General features: G+C 40.5%; 2 protein-coding genes across 6 annotated transcripts in view; both read left to right on the top strand.

Moving 5' to 3' along the window:
- The window catches only part of LOC119722550 (prostaglandin E2 receptor EP4 subtype-like), a 28,175-nt gene extending 16,015 nt beyond the window's left edge, over positions 1-12,160 (top strand). For 3 of the 5 annotated variants that reach the window (XM_038192739.1, XM_038192741.1, XM_038192742.1), the window contains 3 exons: positions 6,390-8,257; positions 8,487-8,962; positions 9,676-12,160. In XM_038192739.1, coding sequence (XP_038048667.1) covers positions 7,400-8,257; positions 8,487-8,962; positions 9,676-9,916 — 1,575 coding nt within the window. In that variant the 5' untranslated portion in view covers positions 6,390-7,399 and the 3' untranslated portion in view covers positions 9,917-12,160. Of the gene's footprint in view, positions 1-2,342; positions 2,639-6,389; positions 8,258-8,486; positions 8,963-9,675 lie in introns of those variants that run through there. The other 2 variants (XM_038192740.1, XM_038192743.1) reach the window with 2 other exon arrangements.
- A 1,739-nt stretch (positions 12,161-13,899) lies between these two features.
- LOC119722549 (muscle M-line assembly protein unc-89-like) lies at positions 13,900-17,280 on the top strand. Its single transcript, XM_038192737.1, has one exon. It carries the CDS (start codon positions 14,537-14,539, stop codon positions 16,508-16,510), a length of 1,974 nt encoding a protein of 657 aa, XP_038048665.1. The 5' UTR covers positions 13,900-14,536; the 3' UTR covers positions 16,511-17,280.
- Positions 17,281-18,198: the final 918 nt, after the last annotated feature.

Raw genomic sequence — 18,198 nt, 5'->3', positions numbered from 1 at the left:
CTGGCCTTTCGGTAAACAACAAATAGAGCTATATATTATAAAGTGTCATTCTTAGACCCTATGCCTTTTATTAAAGTTTTGTTTGGGCAGTTATCTCTTTTAGGTTCTGGGGGTTAGTACCATGACTCTTTTCACTTGATTTTTATTTGATTTTCATATTTCGTTTGATAGGGCACATTGAATAATTCTCAATGCCACACAATTCAACGTCGCAGTAACGTATTGTGTTTCTGTTATTACAAAATTCGCATGAATGTTACGGGATACCTCACTTCAGTGAGCAGGGTTTCCAATACTTCACGTTGGTATTAACCTGTTTATACCAATCAGCCGCCATTAAACGTATACATATTCAAATATCTGTGTGTGTTAACGATTATTGTAAATGACACTAGATAAAAAAAAAAACACTGGGTCGTACAGATCGCTACACGAATGAAGATGTGGATATTAGCCATCTCTGTCGTGTTTCCAGAAGATATATCGACAGTCACCATTGTACATAAGCCAAGGCTCCACAGGTACCCGTTCATTTTTATCCTCGTTCCATAGAAGCTTCGTTGCTTAAAAACGCCCCCAGCCTCAATAGCTTCATGGTCGTAGCTGACATGTTTTCGGGCCCTTCAGTGTTACCATCAACCTTAAGATGAATGGCTTGATTAGATTCGATGGACAGCGGACGCTTATGCCTCTACACTGCGCTCCTCTCCGACATAATAAGTGAAACTTTTCCAGGTCAATTTATGCATTTCTATAATGCACACAGTTACAGTTTTTTCAGATTCTCTTCCTGAGGACCTTTGATGCATAAAATAGCCTGACCGATGATGGTACTTTTCCTCGTGATCTTTTATTTCTATCAGAATGGTGTGTGGTATAAGTAGTCTATTCATAAAAGCTGACCGGAAAAATATGAGACTTTTCTATCAGAAAAAAAATGTCAGGTACTTTAAATTCCTTTCTTTTCCATATGGTATTCAAAAAAGGGTAAACAGTTTATATCTTGGCATTACAATGCGTGCAATTATCAGAAGTCGCGTCTGGCATTTTGCCATTTTTACATCTCAAAAGCCCCCCCCCCCCCAAAAAAAATCGACAGTCACGGGCCACGATATTATTACTCCCGGATAGTGTTCCAATTCGAAGCTGACTTGATTTGTCCACGTGAATTAGACTTTGCCATAGCAGGTAGACTTCACAATTTCAACGCATTGTTATAATTATGACAAGTGATGCCGCAATGAGTGCAGACAGATATTCAAGATGTAGACGTCTACAATGCCCCCTAAAAATGTGTTGCTTTCCAAAGTTAAACGAGGCTATCGTGTATCAAATAAAAAAAGATAAAGAGTTCCCAGAATCAAACATACTTATTAAAACTGTAAGAACGAAATATTGAGATTTAATCGTGATAGTCGACGTTATCATCATCATCACATGTCGAGCATTTGTTGGTCCATACTGAGCTGAGTCGTTGGAAATGTTTGAATTTGTCGACATGCATTCTAAAGAATTGCTTTATATAGTGTCTTATAATATTTGTCCGGTGGGGATATGATGTAATTCGCTCGGATTCCATGGAGAACGTATTCCGATACGTCAAAAATTCGCCTGTCAATTCTCTTCGTAAAGATATTCTAGAAATAGATACCGCAAAAACAAACCGATGAGTGTCGCCAGCTCCGACTAATTATTCACTGAGGGACAATATGGAAATGAACGATGAACTCAAGCCTTTCTGAGTTCGAAATTAATTTGGTGGTTTAGCCGTGTGTTGAGGCTAATGTCATAGATGATTGCACAGTATCAAAGCGGCAGATGTTTGTGAGTTACCGTGTAATACGTGTCATTCGGTAACCTTAGGACGACAGGTTGTCCTTCCTTCTTACACCGCTGAAGATCGCGGTTCAAATCCCTCTATGCGGATTGGGTTTGTTATTCTCTACGTCATAGTCTTGACATTCACTGGCTATACATCACAAGAGCTAATTCACTTTCAACCACACGTGTTTATTATATGTCTCCATAATCTGCAACCTGCCTGTTACTTATTGCGAGGATCTTACACACTGGGAAAACCGCGTTTTATACCATGTGGAATATTAGCCAATGAGCATTCAGAGTTGATTTGTGACGGATTAACTGCGGGTACAGGTGTATCTGTAACCATCTATACCTAGTATGAGGCCAACAATGGGAGTTACTATACTACTCACGTCTATTCTAGACTGTTTGTCCAGTTATTGATTGCAAGTTTTAAAGTCCACGTTAGAAAAGAGAAAATTGAAAGGGAACACACCTCGACCGTTTGGAGCATGCAGCGGGCAGATATTGATCGCTTGGTGCTGGCCCAGTGTAACATGAACACATTGCCTCATCGTGTTTTATAATTTGTCAACAGTAATTGCTGCTCAGACACTCCAGTAATTAATTAATTGGAATTCAATTTAATTGTCCGTCTTTGTGCTTGAAATCGGCTGGATCTGAACAAGTCTACGATACAGATTTGGTGTCCCTGTTGCGGCATTGTATACGGTATTTATTGCTGAGACGGCTCGCAAACGAACCAGTATTATCATCAATCCTGTGGACAACAACATGACTGCGGGTGGTATCGACAAAATGGTGCTGTACCTCGGTAACTTACTAACATGACATGTCCGAATTACGCTTATCTCATCGTTTTGTTGTTTCTTTGCTTTTCTTTTTTTGCCCTGAACATCTCACGCTTGTCGGTATAACATTACGTAGAAGTCACCAAAGCATAGTAACATTTTTTGTAAAATACCTGAATGTGAGCTTTGAGTATTACTTGAAACAACAAGTTACATGATGTTATAGGGTTTTCAGACAAGTATAAACACGCTTGTGCCCAATGTCGTTTCTTAATTTGAACTGTTTACACACGGGTGAGTGTCTCTTTTAGTAGCAGACAGCAAAGAATGACACATTACATTTGTTGTTCAACTGAATATTGTTGAAACCTGGTTCCACTTTACTTGAAAGCTATTTACTGGAGTGATGTGGATATTTATTGGCTCAACTGTGTTCGTGACCGAGTGGAGTGTACATGTATATACAACGTGTCACTGTGACTGAGGATAATTATGCTCCAGTAGGGATGGTTCTGAAATCAAATTATTTTTTAGATTGAACGATTTGCCATTGGGTAATTAGCTTGAATAAACCATGCAGACCGAGTGATCCAAAAAATGTATAACTGCTCAGAAACAGTATTAGAGAAAGGCGGCCTCTTTCCTAGACCATCACAATTTTAAAGAATGTTATCACGCTGCATTGTGTTGCATTTTTATTTACAAACACCACAACATACTGAAGAAAATCCTTCAGTTACCTTTGCGAAGTTTAACACATATACATCATAAATTCACTGACTTCATTTTTAAGCTTTATCATGGAGTCCAAACGCTACTTCGTTATTCGCACCCCGAGGCATTGGCTCTTCATAAATATTCACACCGAGGTAACGTTTGTTTTGGGAAATCGATTTCAATTTGAAACGCCCGTTTGAGCAGGTTGTTTGGGGCAGCTGTATTTTAGCTCGTTCCATTATCATGTGGAGTTCACAGGTGAAATGTCTATAGCTTGGGGCAGCCATGATGGTCGCAGAAAGACTCTGGAAATATACGAAGAGAATTTACTTTCACTGGTCCATTATTTGTCAGTCATCGTTCAATTGGTAAGTCATCCATTCATTCAGTCAGTCACTCAACCAGTCTTCAGTCGATTAGTCAATAAACCAGTCACTTATTGATCAGTTACACATTCAATCAGTCAAACACGTTTCCATGAACTTCCTCTCACAGTCTTTTTGTCCCTCAACATTTTAACCAGATAACGGCAGGCCTAAACTCTCATATGAAACGATTTTCAATCAAGCGAACGTTTCCTACCGGCCAGATTTGATACTTGTACAACTCTCCGACAGCGTTTCCAACAGTATTAGAGATTTCTTTCAAGTATTCGAAAGGGAAATCACAATTGTTTTTTAACAGCTTCCAGTAATAGCAGAACCATCAACAAATCGCAACTGTCAACAATAGAACACATCAGTTACACTAACCCTTCTAATTTGCATTTAGATTGTTTTGGAGAATGGAGTGTATCGAGTTTATTGGCGCTCGGTTGGGAGGTCATTGATGAAATACCACACAGCAGCGGGGTTGCTATTAATATTCACTGCCTGATTAGCTCAACTGCAAATATATACATTAGTGACTCGCTCTGCAACTTGAAATTAGTCTGATGTCGCATAATTTGAATTCAAGCTTTCGCCATTTTGAAATGGATACAATTCAAATTTGATTTTTTTTTAATTTTTTTTTTGATTTTGGTTGTTTTGATAGTTTTAGTTGAAATGTCTTACAGGGAAATATAACTAATGTTTGAAAAAGAGTTTCGAAATTAGGATTGTTGGTGTTTTCCTGGTTAGTTGCAGTATATTTGTCATTTTTCACACCATTTTTCCCCATTGAGACTTTTCTAGCGTAATAAAAAAAATTACAGAATGAAACAAGTACAACAATGCAACCAAACATCCTAGAGATGTCCATGATTTACCAAATGAAAGCTTATTTCATTTCCATTTCATTAATGTATATAGTTAAACTCAAAATGTGAGTTTTGCAACAACAGACTCATTTTTGCAGAACAGATTATAAATTAAAAGTCATTAAAATTATGTTATCCAGGTACCGTTAATTGTCAGCATTGATACAATATATCGTTTCGATATAGTTCAGGAGGAGGATTACCACCGTTTGTAATACCTGTTCTGTAGCTAACAGATGGGAAAATACAAACAACTAGCGTTTCATCAAGAGCAGGATCCAATTGCGGAGGAGACTCTGAACTAAGATTTAGTATCGCGTAATAACTGTATCGTCTTTCTAGTGGTCGGCCATTTGAATTAGTGTAAATTTCTGTCAAAGATGAATGCTTTTGCAATATCGATTGAGTGAATTGAGTCTCTTTTGAGCTGTTGAGACGAATAATATATAACAATTGTTGCCGTGCGTCAGCTAATTACCTTGTGTACACTTTATAAACTTACACACCATAGCCCTGCGGTAAAAAAAGTTGTTTTCACTGAAAACTCCCGAAGACATCGTTTGGTTCAAAGGCCCGGACCCTTCACTAATGATGTTATTTTCCTACGACTCAGGACGTCCTGTCGTAGCAGACAGCACAATATGCCGCGGGCAGGATTCCCACCCTATTCTCCCGCCAACATTGCCGATGTCATTGACTTGCCGGGTTTTCCAACTACACAAAAAAAGTGGAAGAAACCATTTTTTGGCCGGCTCTCTTTTTTAAGTCTAGCTCATTATTGTTTTCAAGGAGATGCTCAACAAAATTGATTCTTTAATTTTATACTATTCTAATAAAGTATGGAAGCTTTGCGATAAAACCATGTGAATATGTGTAGTGAGAAGAACAAGTTGTTTTAACTCGACGTTTCAAACAGTGTGCTCTGTTCGTCATCAGGAAAGTCTCCTGATGACGAACAGAGCACACTGTTTGAAACGTCGAGATAAAACAACCGGATCTTCTCAGTACGACACACTCAATGGAGATAATATTCACATGGTTTTATCGCAAAGCTCCCAACTTTGTTCATGATCGCCATGCAAACCTATAAGTATCATTTAATATTATTACGGTAGAACGTTTTTAAGTCGTATAATTTTTAGTTTAAAAATGGGTACTATTTATAAATAAAAGTACTAAAAATGTCATCGCACCTCCAAGTGACGCCGCTTTAGAGTCCTCCACTAGGTCCAAAAATGGCCTTTGAATAGAAATACTTTGGCCTTTTCCGAAAAGTTGTTCTTTTAACGACGATTTTTTTTCCTGCCTCAGAAGGGTGAATTAATCATATTTCTATTTCATCAATTGTTCAAAATTGTGTCGGGTGTTTGAAAACTATTCACGTCCAGTAATTTCTGAAGTTGGTTACAAAATACTAATTAGAAAAAAACAAATGCGTTGAGAGATATCGCTCCTTTAATTGCCTTTCGTTGTAAGCCACTGGACCCCTTTTTATTTGATTTTCTCTGATGGTAAAGTCAGGTATAGCGTTTGTGACAGATGTGGGTCAAGTCCTACATCATCATAGAACATGGTGGGTCGCCAGTCCTAGTAATCTAAAATATTGTAGAGACGTTTCATAACATTTTGACGGAGTGGGAGGTTTTATTCACTGAAAACCAACGATTCAACATGAAGAGTTGGTTTGGTTGTGTGACGATAGGTTGGGACTGCACGTCGAGTCCCGCGCCATTTAACTCTTGACCGCTTTTCATTATAAATCAAATATTTCTGCTTCATTCACGGGAATCTTTTCTCTCCTTTCTTTCCCTTTGCAGGAGTTTACCCTCGCTCAGTCCAAGGAGTACATGAAGTGCTTTTTGCTGAATGAGTAGTAAGACGTTGGAGACTACAGACTCCTCATCGAAGCCAGCGACAAGAATAAACTCAGAGTTATTCTTAACGTGCGGTCCACTTACCTTCCCGATCCCAGAACAAACATTCCTTCACCGTGATTTGCAGAAGAGTGCTGCCCGCGCCAGACGTATTCGGTTTCAAAGAACATTTTTTCAGCGGGAACAAGCAATTTGGACAAGGATTTTTCCAGCCCGTAGAATTGTGGTTAATTTTTAATGGAGTCGTGTGAGAAGTGTCCACGTGCATGCCAACCGTGACTAATTAGTAGAAGAGGGACATCAGCTGACAGCCTCCGATACTTCAAGTTTCAGCGCCGCCAGTAGATACATGCGATTTGAATGATAACTGGAGAGTACATGCAATAAATAATAAAATGGCGATGATAAAATGTTGATTGTAATAAAACCACCTTTAACAAAAGCATTCGAAAGGAAGGGGGTGATATGTTTTAGTTTGCGTCGTCATAATGTAATGGTTTTGGACGATCGGGATAATTTTCCCCCTAAAAATTAACAGCTTGTGATTCGTTTTGCCTGGAAACCTCAACTCGTGTTTGATTTACGGAATAATTACGGAAAGTGCGGTTGATCTGCTGTAGGTTTATTGCAGAGTAAGGCGAGAACAACGATCTGCTTGTTGAAGTTGAAATTTAAGTGCAATTTGTGTTTCCCGATGTGTCGTCTGCTAGTATGGCTGCTCACATCACCGGCCTATTAACCTTCGAGCTCTCGATGATATACTGATGAGTGCTGAACACGCAGAATTGCTGAATTCAGCATTCCATGCATCGAAATAGAAAACTACCGTCACACTCTGCAGTAATAAACAAATGAGAAACGCAGTTGTCGTAAGACACCACAAGCGTTTCAGTAAATAATCGTGACGTCACTGGCGTACTTTCAAGACTCAGGTGTATAGATACTGTGGCCTGATGGTTGAAGTAAATACACCCCAGACAGGTGTCATGATGGGCAACTCGGACAATATGACGAGTATGATCGCTCTGACACCAAGTGTTACTGTCATGACCCCTATTACCATGATGGGTACGGGGTTATTTGGTAACATCATAGCTCTTGGTGTGTACCATTGCTCCTGTCCTGCCCATCGCAACCTTCCATTCTATGGCCTGATGAAAGGTCTCCTGTGGACTAACGTGGTGGGTTACTTAGCCGTGTACCCACTCATTGTAGCCGCTTATTTCAACGGTTTGCGCTGGATTGGTGGCCTGCACACCTGTAACTTTCAAGGGTTGTCCACGCTGAGTTTCGGTATGTCTACATCGCTGTTAGTCGGCTGCATGGGATTTGAACGCTTCCTAGCCGTCTGTAAGCCCGCGCTGCACGCTAAACGAGTAGAGAGAAGAAAGATTCCATATCTAATCTTTCTGGTCTGGGTGTTTGCAGTTTTTACCGCTTTCATGCCCATCGTGGGATTTGGTGAGATGGTTCAACACTACCCAGGCACATGGTGTTTTGTCAACTGGCGCCATCAACAAACTGTTGGGAAGTTGTACACCAGCATCCTAGCTGCTGAACTCTCTGGAATCCTACTCCTCGTGTTCTCGTGTCTACTGTCCGTCGTAGGGTACTCCATAATGAAACTGCTACGTTTGGTGCCAAAACAATCTGAGGGAGGAGTAGTTGAAGTAACAGGGACGACAATCAGGCGCTTGTCAGTGAGGAGGACCCGACGGAGTTCAGTGGTTCCTGGGAGCGCATCACCGTGGCTCACTTTCCACTACGTCATGTTTGCAAGCTCGGTTCTGATCTGCGTTGCTCCTGTTGTGGTGAGTCAGAACAATTCCATTCAATTTGACATGCAATTAAAAAGTCTGTTTACTCAAACCGCAAGGAAGATCGCTGAATTACCAAGAGCACATCAGATTGCTCAAACTAGTGCTTTCATGTAGAGCTTCGCATATACATGTAGAGCTTTGAATATAGAGCTTCATCTCACTTCTTTGTAGTAATTTCTTGATTCTTGTTAATTGTTTGTTTTCCTTTCTCCAAAAAAAGATGAGGATAATCCTGAATGTTGCGGGCTTTGAAGAGGACCATTTCGCTACTTTTCGAGCCATGGGATTCGCTGAATGTTTCCCAGCCAGTGCCCCGTGGATTTACATGCTACTACATCAGAGGCTGTGGCAACGATTCCTTCCTTGTTGCTTCTCTAAACATCTTCCAAACATCGATGGGAGATATGTGAATTACCATTGTCATCCTCCTGAACAAGCTAGGAATCATAACCACGTTGGGTCTGAGGCTGGCGACAATGGTGCGGGTGAGACGCGCGGTGCTAACAACAATTTGCAGCCCAACAACTTGGAAGGAAGTACTGGGTACAAGACGGTAACTGAAGATGGTTCTACAATGGAAATCCTGACAATCAGGAATGTGGCTCGGAAGAATCAACAGCAGAGATCTAAGACAGGACAGGCAGTAAAACTGCAGTCATGGAAACCACTGATCGAGTCTCCCAATTCAAATCCAAGGTAGGTCAGATAGGCGTAGCGTGATGTTTACAAACAACGCAATCTTGCCGACACGTTATTGTATTACAATAAGGTACTTGTAATGTGTTCTGAAGTGGCATGCCCAATGTAAATTGTAATTTGCTTTGACTAATGCTGATCACTCACGTTATGACTGCATCCTGATGAATGCAAGATACGTGTTTATTGCCCAAGATGTTAACGTCCAAATATCCGAAAACGTAATGCACAAGTCACTCGTCTATTATGTTCCAGCTGAATGGTAACAAATTGAATTTTCTTCTACAAAGTGAACTTTTGTTTCTAGGCACATTCTAAACAGTGTGGGATGAATGTGAACACTTCATAGAAAGGACTGCCGCAATGTTTTTAATTCATATCGAAGCCACTGTTGCAATTTGAGACAGGATCCAAGTCATATAACTTACTCAGTATTTGGCAAGTCTGTCTTTTGTTAATAGTTATTTCTTCTGAACATTTTTACGTGCTTTGTACTTTTGCCGAATGATGAATGTGCACCCAACTTCGAAATGGGCACGCTTGAAAATGTGTAGCGTGGTTGTAACTACAAGCATCACATCAATATCCATGGAGTTCACACGAAAAAATAAACAAACATGCATAGTTTACAAAGCACTTCCCTCCTAACTTTCATCTGTCACTTCTGAATGAATTCACCAATTGATCATCAAGTCCTTTCCATTCTCTTGCAGCAGCAACAGCAAATTGGCCGTGTACAACCACCCAACGCGAGGTCAGGTGACAGATGGTCCCACCTATCACCTGACCGATCACATGCACATGAACCATCACTGTTCAGATGGAAGCATGACTCGGGTGGAGTACCACGCCCTCATGCGGATGATGGATGAGGATTCACGTGAAAATGTGTCAATAGACGATCATGCAGAGTTGGCTAAGGCCTGTACATTCGGTAAAGAATCAACTATCTGACATTAAAAAAAATTCATCTAACTATGCCTATAGAGGGCGCTGTATCAGCAGTCACGGAGGAGCTAAATCTCCCTGTGCATACAGTCTTGATCATACGGAGTTCGTAAATTACAAGGGTAGTTCATGTACATGTACATTGGAAAGAATCCACTATCTGACCAAGACGCGTCACGTCAACGCAATGTCAGCGGTTTAAAATGAATTAAACCTGAACATCATCTCCCTATAGGGGGCGCTGTATTATACCTAGCAACTATCATGACTGTATACTATGTGTATTCATGCATAGTCAGGTCCAAAAACGAACAGAGTTGGCAACATCCTGTACATTCGGTAACTTAGAATCAAATATCTAAGCACGGATCGCAATATCGAGAGATGAAAAAAGTATATCTACCTAAGAGGGCGCTTTCGATATGAGCGAAACGCTTTATAATTACAATATCATGAAGTTATATACAACTGGGACACTTCCCAACGATTTTTACATTACGTGTCTCTTGAGATTCTCGCCATAAGGCTGCTGGTATCTTACTATCTTGACATAAGCAGCAATACCACGAGACTTCCACAGTTTGGTGCTCCATTTTATACAATTATGATTTTAAAATAACTTATATTTCTGGTATAATTCGCAAAGTAATTACAAAAACACAACCACCACCATAGCTAACTAACACCTCCTTGTATAATAGTACTCGTTGAGGCTCTTAGGTCAAGACAGATAACAGTAATGGACCCTTCTACGGACAACCTGTCTGTTCACTCGTCCAGTTTCTCGCACCACAAAATACTCCCACAATGCACTGCTACCTACAGTCATAAATTTATTAGAGAAATATGCACCTAGTTTTAATCGTTAAAGATTGATCTTGTAGAATCAGAGAGTGCGAAACGTAAGCGTATTGTTGCTTTAATGTTAAAATTATTTTTCCAAGTTAAAACAAAATATTGATTCCACGATATTGTTTTTTTATATAACGCGCGAGCGTTTTGGTGATATAATATTCATCAGTTTGAATGGCTCACAGTAGTCACACTACTTACTGCAACAGGTTATTTTGTGAAGATGTTTTCATGCAAGAAAGATGTTAATGGTTTTTTATTGATTGTATTAAAGACGATAAAATGGAATGTTAGTAGTGTATATGCAGTGACCGATAAATCGGTCAGACGTATGTAGTGTTTCAAAAAAGGATCTAGTAAACAAACAGAATGGCTTTTATAGTGCTCACACATAAGAACATTAAGTTTTTGTGTTTACTGTAGCGTCGTTGCTGATCGAGAAGGCAAAGCACGCCCTCTCGTGTCACAGCTTGCGACATCGCTTCTTGAGACATCATTACAAGTAGGAGATTGGCATGCTGGTAATGCTGTCTCCGTATCAATGTGATGCCTGGGTTAGCCCCCCCCCCCCCCCCCCCCCCCTCCTTCTCAAGAACCTGAGCCCTTTATCGTAGCCTTGTCTACGAGTTTTTTCCGAATAACTTTTATTTGCTGAAAGTAATTTTTGCTATCCGTATACAATTAGTATTCGATTTGCATATTTTGTATAATACAATCATTATTATGCTGATAATTGATCAATCTGTGATTCGCGTTTAATCAAATTAATATGCTGAATGAATTCTTTATTTGGGAAATGTGGACATGGCGTTTGTAATAATTGTAGTTTTGGATTGAAAATCATGTATGTGCATGTATAGGTGTAAAGTGAAATTAAGATTTACGTCTGTTTTTATGGATTATTTCATTCATATTTTTATAAGGTGAGGGAACTTGATACTCATTATGTTTTGTAATTAATACTTATAACATCAGCACAGTGATGGCCATCTTTTGCTATAGGCCTACTACGTGCATTCAGAAACTATCAAAGATGAAAGTCGTGAATTTTCACCTAAACAACGTTTCCAATAGAAGTCAAATTTAGTTGTTGTTGACAACTTCCTATAGCATTCTTTCTGGGATTTGTGACGATCCCCCCAAATGAAACTATTTTACCCGTCTGTATTTGTTCTCATTTTAATATTAATACCAAATGTTAGGGATCTGGAATGTATTTGAAATCTGTCGAGTAGTCGATAACATTTCGAACACTGAGGTAGATTAGAAAACATAACATTGTGATGTTTGTATGATGTAAGTATGTTATTGTATATTAAAGGTGTTAAATTCTGAGATAATTTTGGGGAACTGGGAGTGAGAATAAAGGTTATTTGTTAAAAGAATGGGAAATCGATATTGCATTTGTCAAATCGATATTGCATTTGTCAGTTGTCTTTTAATTGTTACTTTGTAAACCTACTGAGCAGGGTTAGGAATTCTCAGGGCTACTGTTGCGTATATAGTATGCGGCTGAACGGGGGACAAGGTGATCATTTGCCCTCCAAAATTTTGAGACTTTTGCCGCCTCAGTTTTGTTGATCATCCGCTATAGAGACAACGTGCGCTGCAACCAACCTCCATCTGCCTATTTCAGAAGCATCCTCCGCCATTACATCATAGACTTCAAAACCAGAAGCAATGCATATCACCAGAAGTACGGGGTGAAAGCGAAAGGGGAGTCCTTGGCGATTGACGCAAAGAGTGTTTTACGTCAGCTTACAGTCCGAAAATTAAGAGTATTTCTTGGGTATTTTGTAAAGCAGTATAACAGCTTTCAAGAGGAATAGCTGCAAGAGGTAAACACAATTCTGTCGCCTCGTCTATAGACACGTAAATTGGCAAGGGCGACCCGCAGTCTTTATCATAAACCTTTTCTTAAAGTTTTCAAGATCGTGTTGTCCCTTACATCGGATTAACGTTTGTTGTACCATACAACAAGGAAGGGGAGTTCCTTCCTCTATGGTTGTATCTGAGTTCCTCCAGCAACCCGTATAAATATACCATTATCCCACTGTATATCCATTATATCATTATTAGTGGTTCATTAGACGCAAAGCATGGCCAGCCTTTCACAAAGTCCAACCTGAATGATCTTATTAACGTCATCAGCCTTACCATAGACGCGTCTGCGTCAAGTGACTCATCACTCAATAGGTGCCAGGGTTTTGTATGTTTCCGTGAAGTGAGACCCACGCCTGAATTAGCGGGTACACAAGCCACGTTCTTATCCAGTAAGAATGTAGATTAATAAAAACCCATGTGGCACCAAAACCATATGAAATAAATATTTTTGTTTTCACTGGACAGATGATCAAAATCCTGCTATCGATTTTCAAACAATTATTGATCGCATACCGACAAAAAATTGGCTCTTTTGTACAAAGTAAAAATTTGATAACCATGTTGCAAGAGCACCGTTGTTTTGCCGGGCACCCGGGGTGTCGTCTTATTCTTTATGTTCATTGCAAAGGGAAAAGCATCAATCATGAATACACTTATTGTCAGGGATAATTTATGATAAAGAACAAGCTTCTATTATTTCGACACCGAGCTGGTTCTGGCGGTTACTGCGCAAACACCTCCTAAATAAGTTGTTATCTCGTACAGGTCGGAGTGGTTGGCGCAGTGAACTAAATGTGGGCCTTGTTAACTAAGCCGAGGAGATCTAGGTGCTCAATTCCCTCTTTAAAAGCTTTGACATCGGGAGCAGAGTGAAAATTGGGTGGTTGCAGGTTCCATTCCCTTGTAGTTCTTGGGTAAAGTGAATATTGATAGCACAGTTTGTTGACATTTGGGGAGACAATGATATGAGGACCAAAATTCTTTCTTTATGAAGAGAGTTTTTTTTTTTTTTTTTTTAGATTTCATTATTTATTATTTAACTCAAACATTTGGTGTCATGATCGAGGCTCCCTAACTTGAAGTCAGGTTTATTCCTCGAAAACAACACCTGTTTTCTTACAGCAGGAGTAGATGATGGACCTCGTTTACTTATACCATGGAGCTCACGCTGTCAAGACGGTACCCGTAATCCCTTGACAAAGGGTAACTTTCTCTGTGGGAGGGGGGTAAGTCGATCGATAATGCCGGTAAATGAGAGGCACCGAGTAATGCAGACAATTTGAACAGAACTAGCAACAGTATCGGCAAATATTTACTCCTCACCTTGGTTATTAAATGTACTTGCTAATGATTATTATTCATTTGGGTAATTGCATAAGTGGTTCATTCTTCGAAACTGGATAACTAAAATGCGTAAAAGTCATTTGCCAATCCATTATGCCAACAAATTCGAGAACTACACGCCAACGGCCTTGATTCCGACTGAGTGTACACATCGTTGGGCTGTTGTTAAGACGCTATCGAGAAATGCATTGTTACACAGCTCCCCTAGACATCCTCGTGTGTACACAGAAAAGTGAAAGGAGTACTCAAGATGTGTCACAGTACACAAACACACTCGTTATGGATGGATGATTGTGTTTATCGAGCAATCATCGTCATCACCACCTCCATATGATATACTCCCCGTGTGCGAGCAGAACAGTCCTGTATCATGAAACAGCCAACTGATGAGAGGCAGTGTCAAGAAGCAGTTCAACTATTCTCAAGATACGCGTTCGAACTTAATATCGTCCAGTGAGACTTTCGACACGTCCTCCATTGTTGCCGCCTCGTTTTGTTTGCAGCGTTTACTTCGATCTCTTAAGGGATCAGAATTGGGACTTTACAATGGCGAATGACGCAGTACCTTTCGAGTCACTGGGTGTTATAGGAGTTTGGACACCAAGCACGACTGAGGACAACACCGAAATAAAACTACCGCGAATAGGAAGATCAGCCAGTAATGACTCCGAAATGGTTTCATCTTCTCGAACGCTCCCAGCCAGAGATCGATCTGAACTTTCAGCCTCAAGACTGAGCCCACGACCAGGCCGAAAACTTCGGCTGTCTGTTGAGCAAGCTGACAGGTCGAGACACCGTTCGGTTAGTCCACACTCACCAAGAGATCCCAGACCGATTACCAGGCAATCTTTGACTGGGCAAGACGCATCGTTAGCCGGCAGCTGTATGCGTGATTTTTCTGGTAAGTCACCTCCGCGAGACATCCTAAAGAGTCGCCAATGCTTCATTAGGGAGAGTGAGCCCTCAATAATTGAACCAAATTCTGGAGGGAAATTGCCATCTCCAAGGTTAAGGAAGAGTAGTAAACTAAGCTCACCAGTGTTCGCTAAGAAGACCGTGTCACCTCGCTCAGTCAAGAAAAACCGACTCGGTAATCAAACAGGTGTGATCGAATCTGAGCTCTCGACGAGCCTAAATAGTAACTTTACTAAGGGCTGCCGACCACCAAGATTAAGCAGAGCGAAACAGTCTTCATCAACCGAATCTGAGGATGAGAAGGATTCTCCTCGTGGCTTGAGTCCTCTACCACCTATCTCCGTCTCTCCAAGAGACGCTAACTTCCTCACAAACAATGAGAGCAAAACTTCAATAAAGCACGTGGAGTTTGTTGAAGTGGACGCAAGGCAACCGCCTGGTAAGCCGGATTCCTCGTCTGAGGAGAAACAGCAGCAGTCTCCAATTCGTCAGCGTTCTTCCACTCATCAGGTTGTGAAGAGCAGATCGCTAGACTCAGAACCAGTCGTGCCAAATCAAAGCAAACAAACCCAGCAAACGCGGCCAACGCCCCGAGAGAAAACGCCAAACTGGCTGTTGGAGGACCACCCGTCTTTGCAGTTTTCAGATCAGGCGTCTGCACACATTGATTGCAATAATGTCGAGGAGTTTTTCACAGACCGTATTTTCGACCGTATTCCGTTACCAGACAGGTCCAATATTTTCCAACAGGCTCTTGATGACATGAAGAGCTCCCCCACGCGTCCGTCCAGTCATGGAAGTGACCCTGGTGATCTGCATATTCGTAGATCTTCACTGGTCACAAATTTCCTGGACCTGGCCGCCTTGAGGGATTCGCTCCAATCTCCAAAGACTGAGAATGATAGTCAACTTGACGTGATGTCGGTTGTACCAGAAGGAGAAACATACAAAGAACCCCATCTGACAGCATCCGCTGCCCAAAAAGTCAGTAACTGGGCTGAGCGATCCAGGAAGGTATCGACCCCTACAAGGTTCCTCTCGGTCGACCAGAAGCCGGCCACAAGAAGCGCGTCCCCAAAACGTCGCGTGGTTTCTGAGATACAACCTCCTCGTATGGAGTTTCTTGAACCGAAGACAGATAAACCACGAAGTAAAACAATCTCAGACTCGAAGAGCGATTCTGCTCTCATATCTCCAAGTATTCGAAGGAAGGACGGTGCATGGTCTACTCACAGCGACATAAGTGAAATATCACGTCCATTGCTGAGTAAACGCGCGATGTGTTACGTCATGAAGTTTATCGAGTCAGCCTCATCCATAGCCACTTCACATAGAGCGACCGCTCAATCATCAAATCACATGTCAAGGGACAACAGTGTGTTTCCCAGCATACCCAACAGGTCAGCACGTCGGTCCAGGGATAGGCGGGACTCAATACGAATTGTTCAGCAACTGATTAATGAAAGAAGTCCGTCTGGGGACACGACTGAAATCGCCAGCTTTGATGACTTGAGGAACTGTCGTTACCTTCGAAACATCCGCACTGGAGACGGAAGGAAGGAAGCTTTTAGAACCATCAAAAAGACGACGTACCATGAATGGTGACGTACCATGAATGGTGACGGAACATTCATTGTAACTTTCATTTTTGCATACCATGCATTAGATTAAACGAAATTATGATTCGAAGAAAACATTTCCAGACTTAAGTTGTACCGTCTTTTACAGGCTACAACATAATTAAATCCAAAACGTCATTAGCGTCAGAATCAACTGCCGCTAAACAAACAGAATTTGACATGAACAGCGCATCATTCCAAATAGAGAATTAGATTCAAAATTGACCCACAGGCCATTGATTTTCGAATAACATTGGCTCTATGAGCAAACAAAAAAATTCAGATTTTAAAAAGCTATATTTGAGACTCCTTCAGTTGGGCCGATAGAACGTAATAAATTTCGGCCGTCAAAAAGTGGCATCAGGGTTAACCTTAGGTTGTTTTTTTTTTATACACATGCAGTCAACTCTCGGTTATACAAATTGTGTTAACACACAATCTGGTTATCGTGAACATTAAGCCTTGGTTCGGACTGTGCATGGAACCGAAGCTCCTCTTAAAACACTCTACAAATCTCTGGTAGTTTAAATGAGACAAATTACAATGGTTTAACTTCGGGTTGAACACCACACAACAACATAAAATTGTGAGATTTATTGAGGCTTTTACACTGAATGTCGCCTATTAATTTGACAAAAAAATACATATAGCCAATCCTTAGATTGACAACATGATTGAGTTTTGAATATCATGTCAGCTAATTTGTGATTAAAAAAACAAGATTTCTCCACAAAATTAATAAAATGTTAAAGTAAACCTAGTCGATGTAAACAATTCTATGCGTAGCCCACGGGTAAACGTATCGATCGATTGTATAACCGTCTCCGAACAAGCTGGCGAAGGGATTATTGATAAAAAGAGGTTCAGAAAAAAAATATGTCCTGAATTATTAATGGTATCACTTTACGACTTCATCGATTTATTTTTTACTGCCAAGGGACCTCACTTAGTGCGTGAATCTCGAGAAAGTCACACACAGCTTATTGTTAAAAAGCCTTTTACAATGAGTGACAGACGTTGGTTGCAGTAGCCCTCTACAATGTACAGGGTGAGTCAAAAAAGAAAGTGACCCGAATTCACGATTTTTTTCTTCTTAAAAAGCAATCAAATTTGAAACACCAATGAAGTTTATCATGAAAGAGCATGTTCGTCCACTTATCTAAAAAAAATACTGACATAACTTCTGACATGCTATCAGAAGTTATGCACGTTTTACTAAGAAAACCCATTGTTATAGCTGTCAATGAAATGCCATTGGAAGATATTGATCTGAGTGACAATTACAGATTACACACAAGCATTCAAATACAAATGAGATTTTAATCATTTAAATAAAGACAGAAACATATTCTACTGTCTGATTTTGTGTTTTGAATATGGGGAACAAGTCATCTATTTTTTTTTTCTAAAATATGAATGGCAATTTTGGTATATTTTCCTTTGCAAGTTCTCCTCCATTCATCGAGATGGGAAAATGTCCATGTTTCATTGTATTTGAATACAAGGAAGGAGGCTCGGGGAGGGGAGAGGGTATGGAGATGAAGCAACCAGCTTGCTAGCAAGAAATATATTTTCTGATTGTCTGTACATGTATAGAAAACTTATGCTTTTTTTTCTTCTTTGAACAGCGCCCTCATCGGTCAGATGGAAACCAAGCCCCCCCCCCCCTCCGTT

Source organism: Patiria miniata, unplaced genomic scaffold (assembly GCF_015706575.1).
Source record: "Patiria miniata isolate m_02_andy unplaced genomic scaffold, ASM1570657v1 HiC_scaffold_15, whole genome shotgun sequence".
Classification (NCBI taxonomy): Eukaryota; Metazoa; Echinodermata; class Asteroidea; order Valvatida; family Asterinidae; genus Patiria; species Patiria miniata.
Note: the sequence above shows the minus strand (reverse complement) of the source record. Positions and strands in the feature narration are given on the sequence as shown.

Coding starts and splice junctions, on each gene's coding strand:
- LOC119722549 (XM_038192737.1), top strand. CDS start 14,537: ATGGCGAATGACGCAGTACCTTTCGAGTCACTGGGTGTTATAGGAGTT.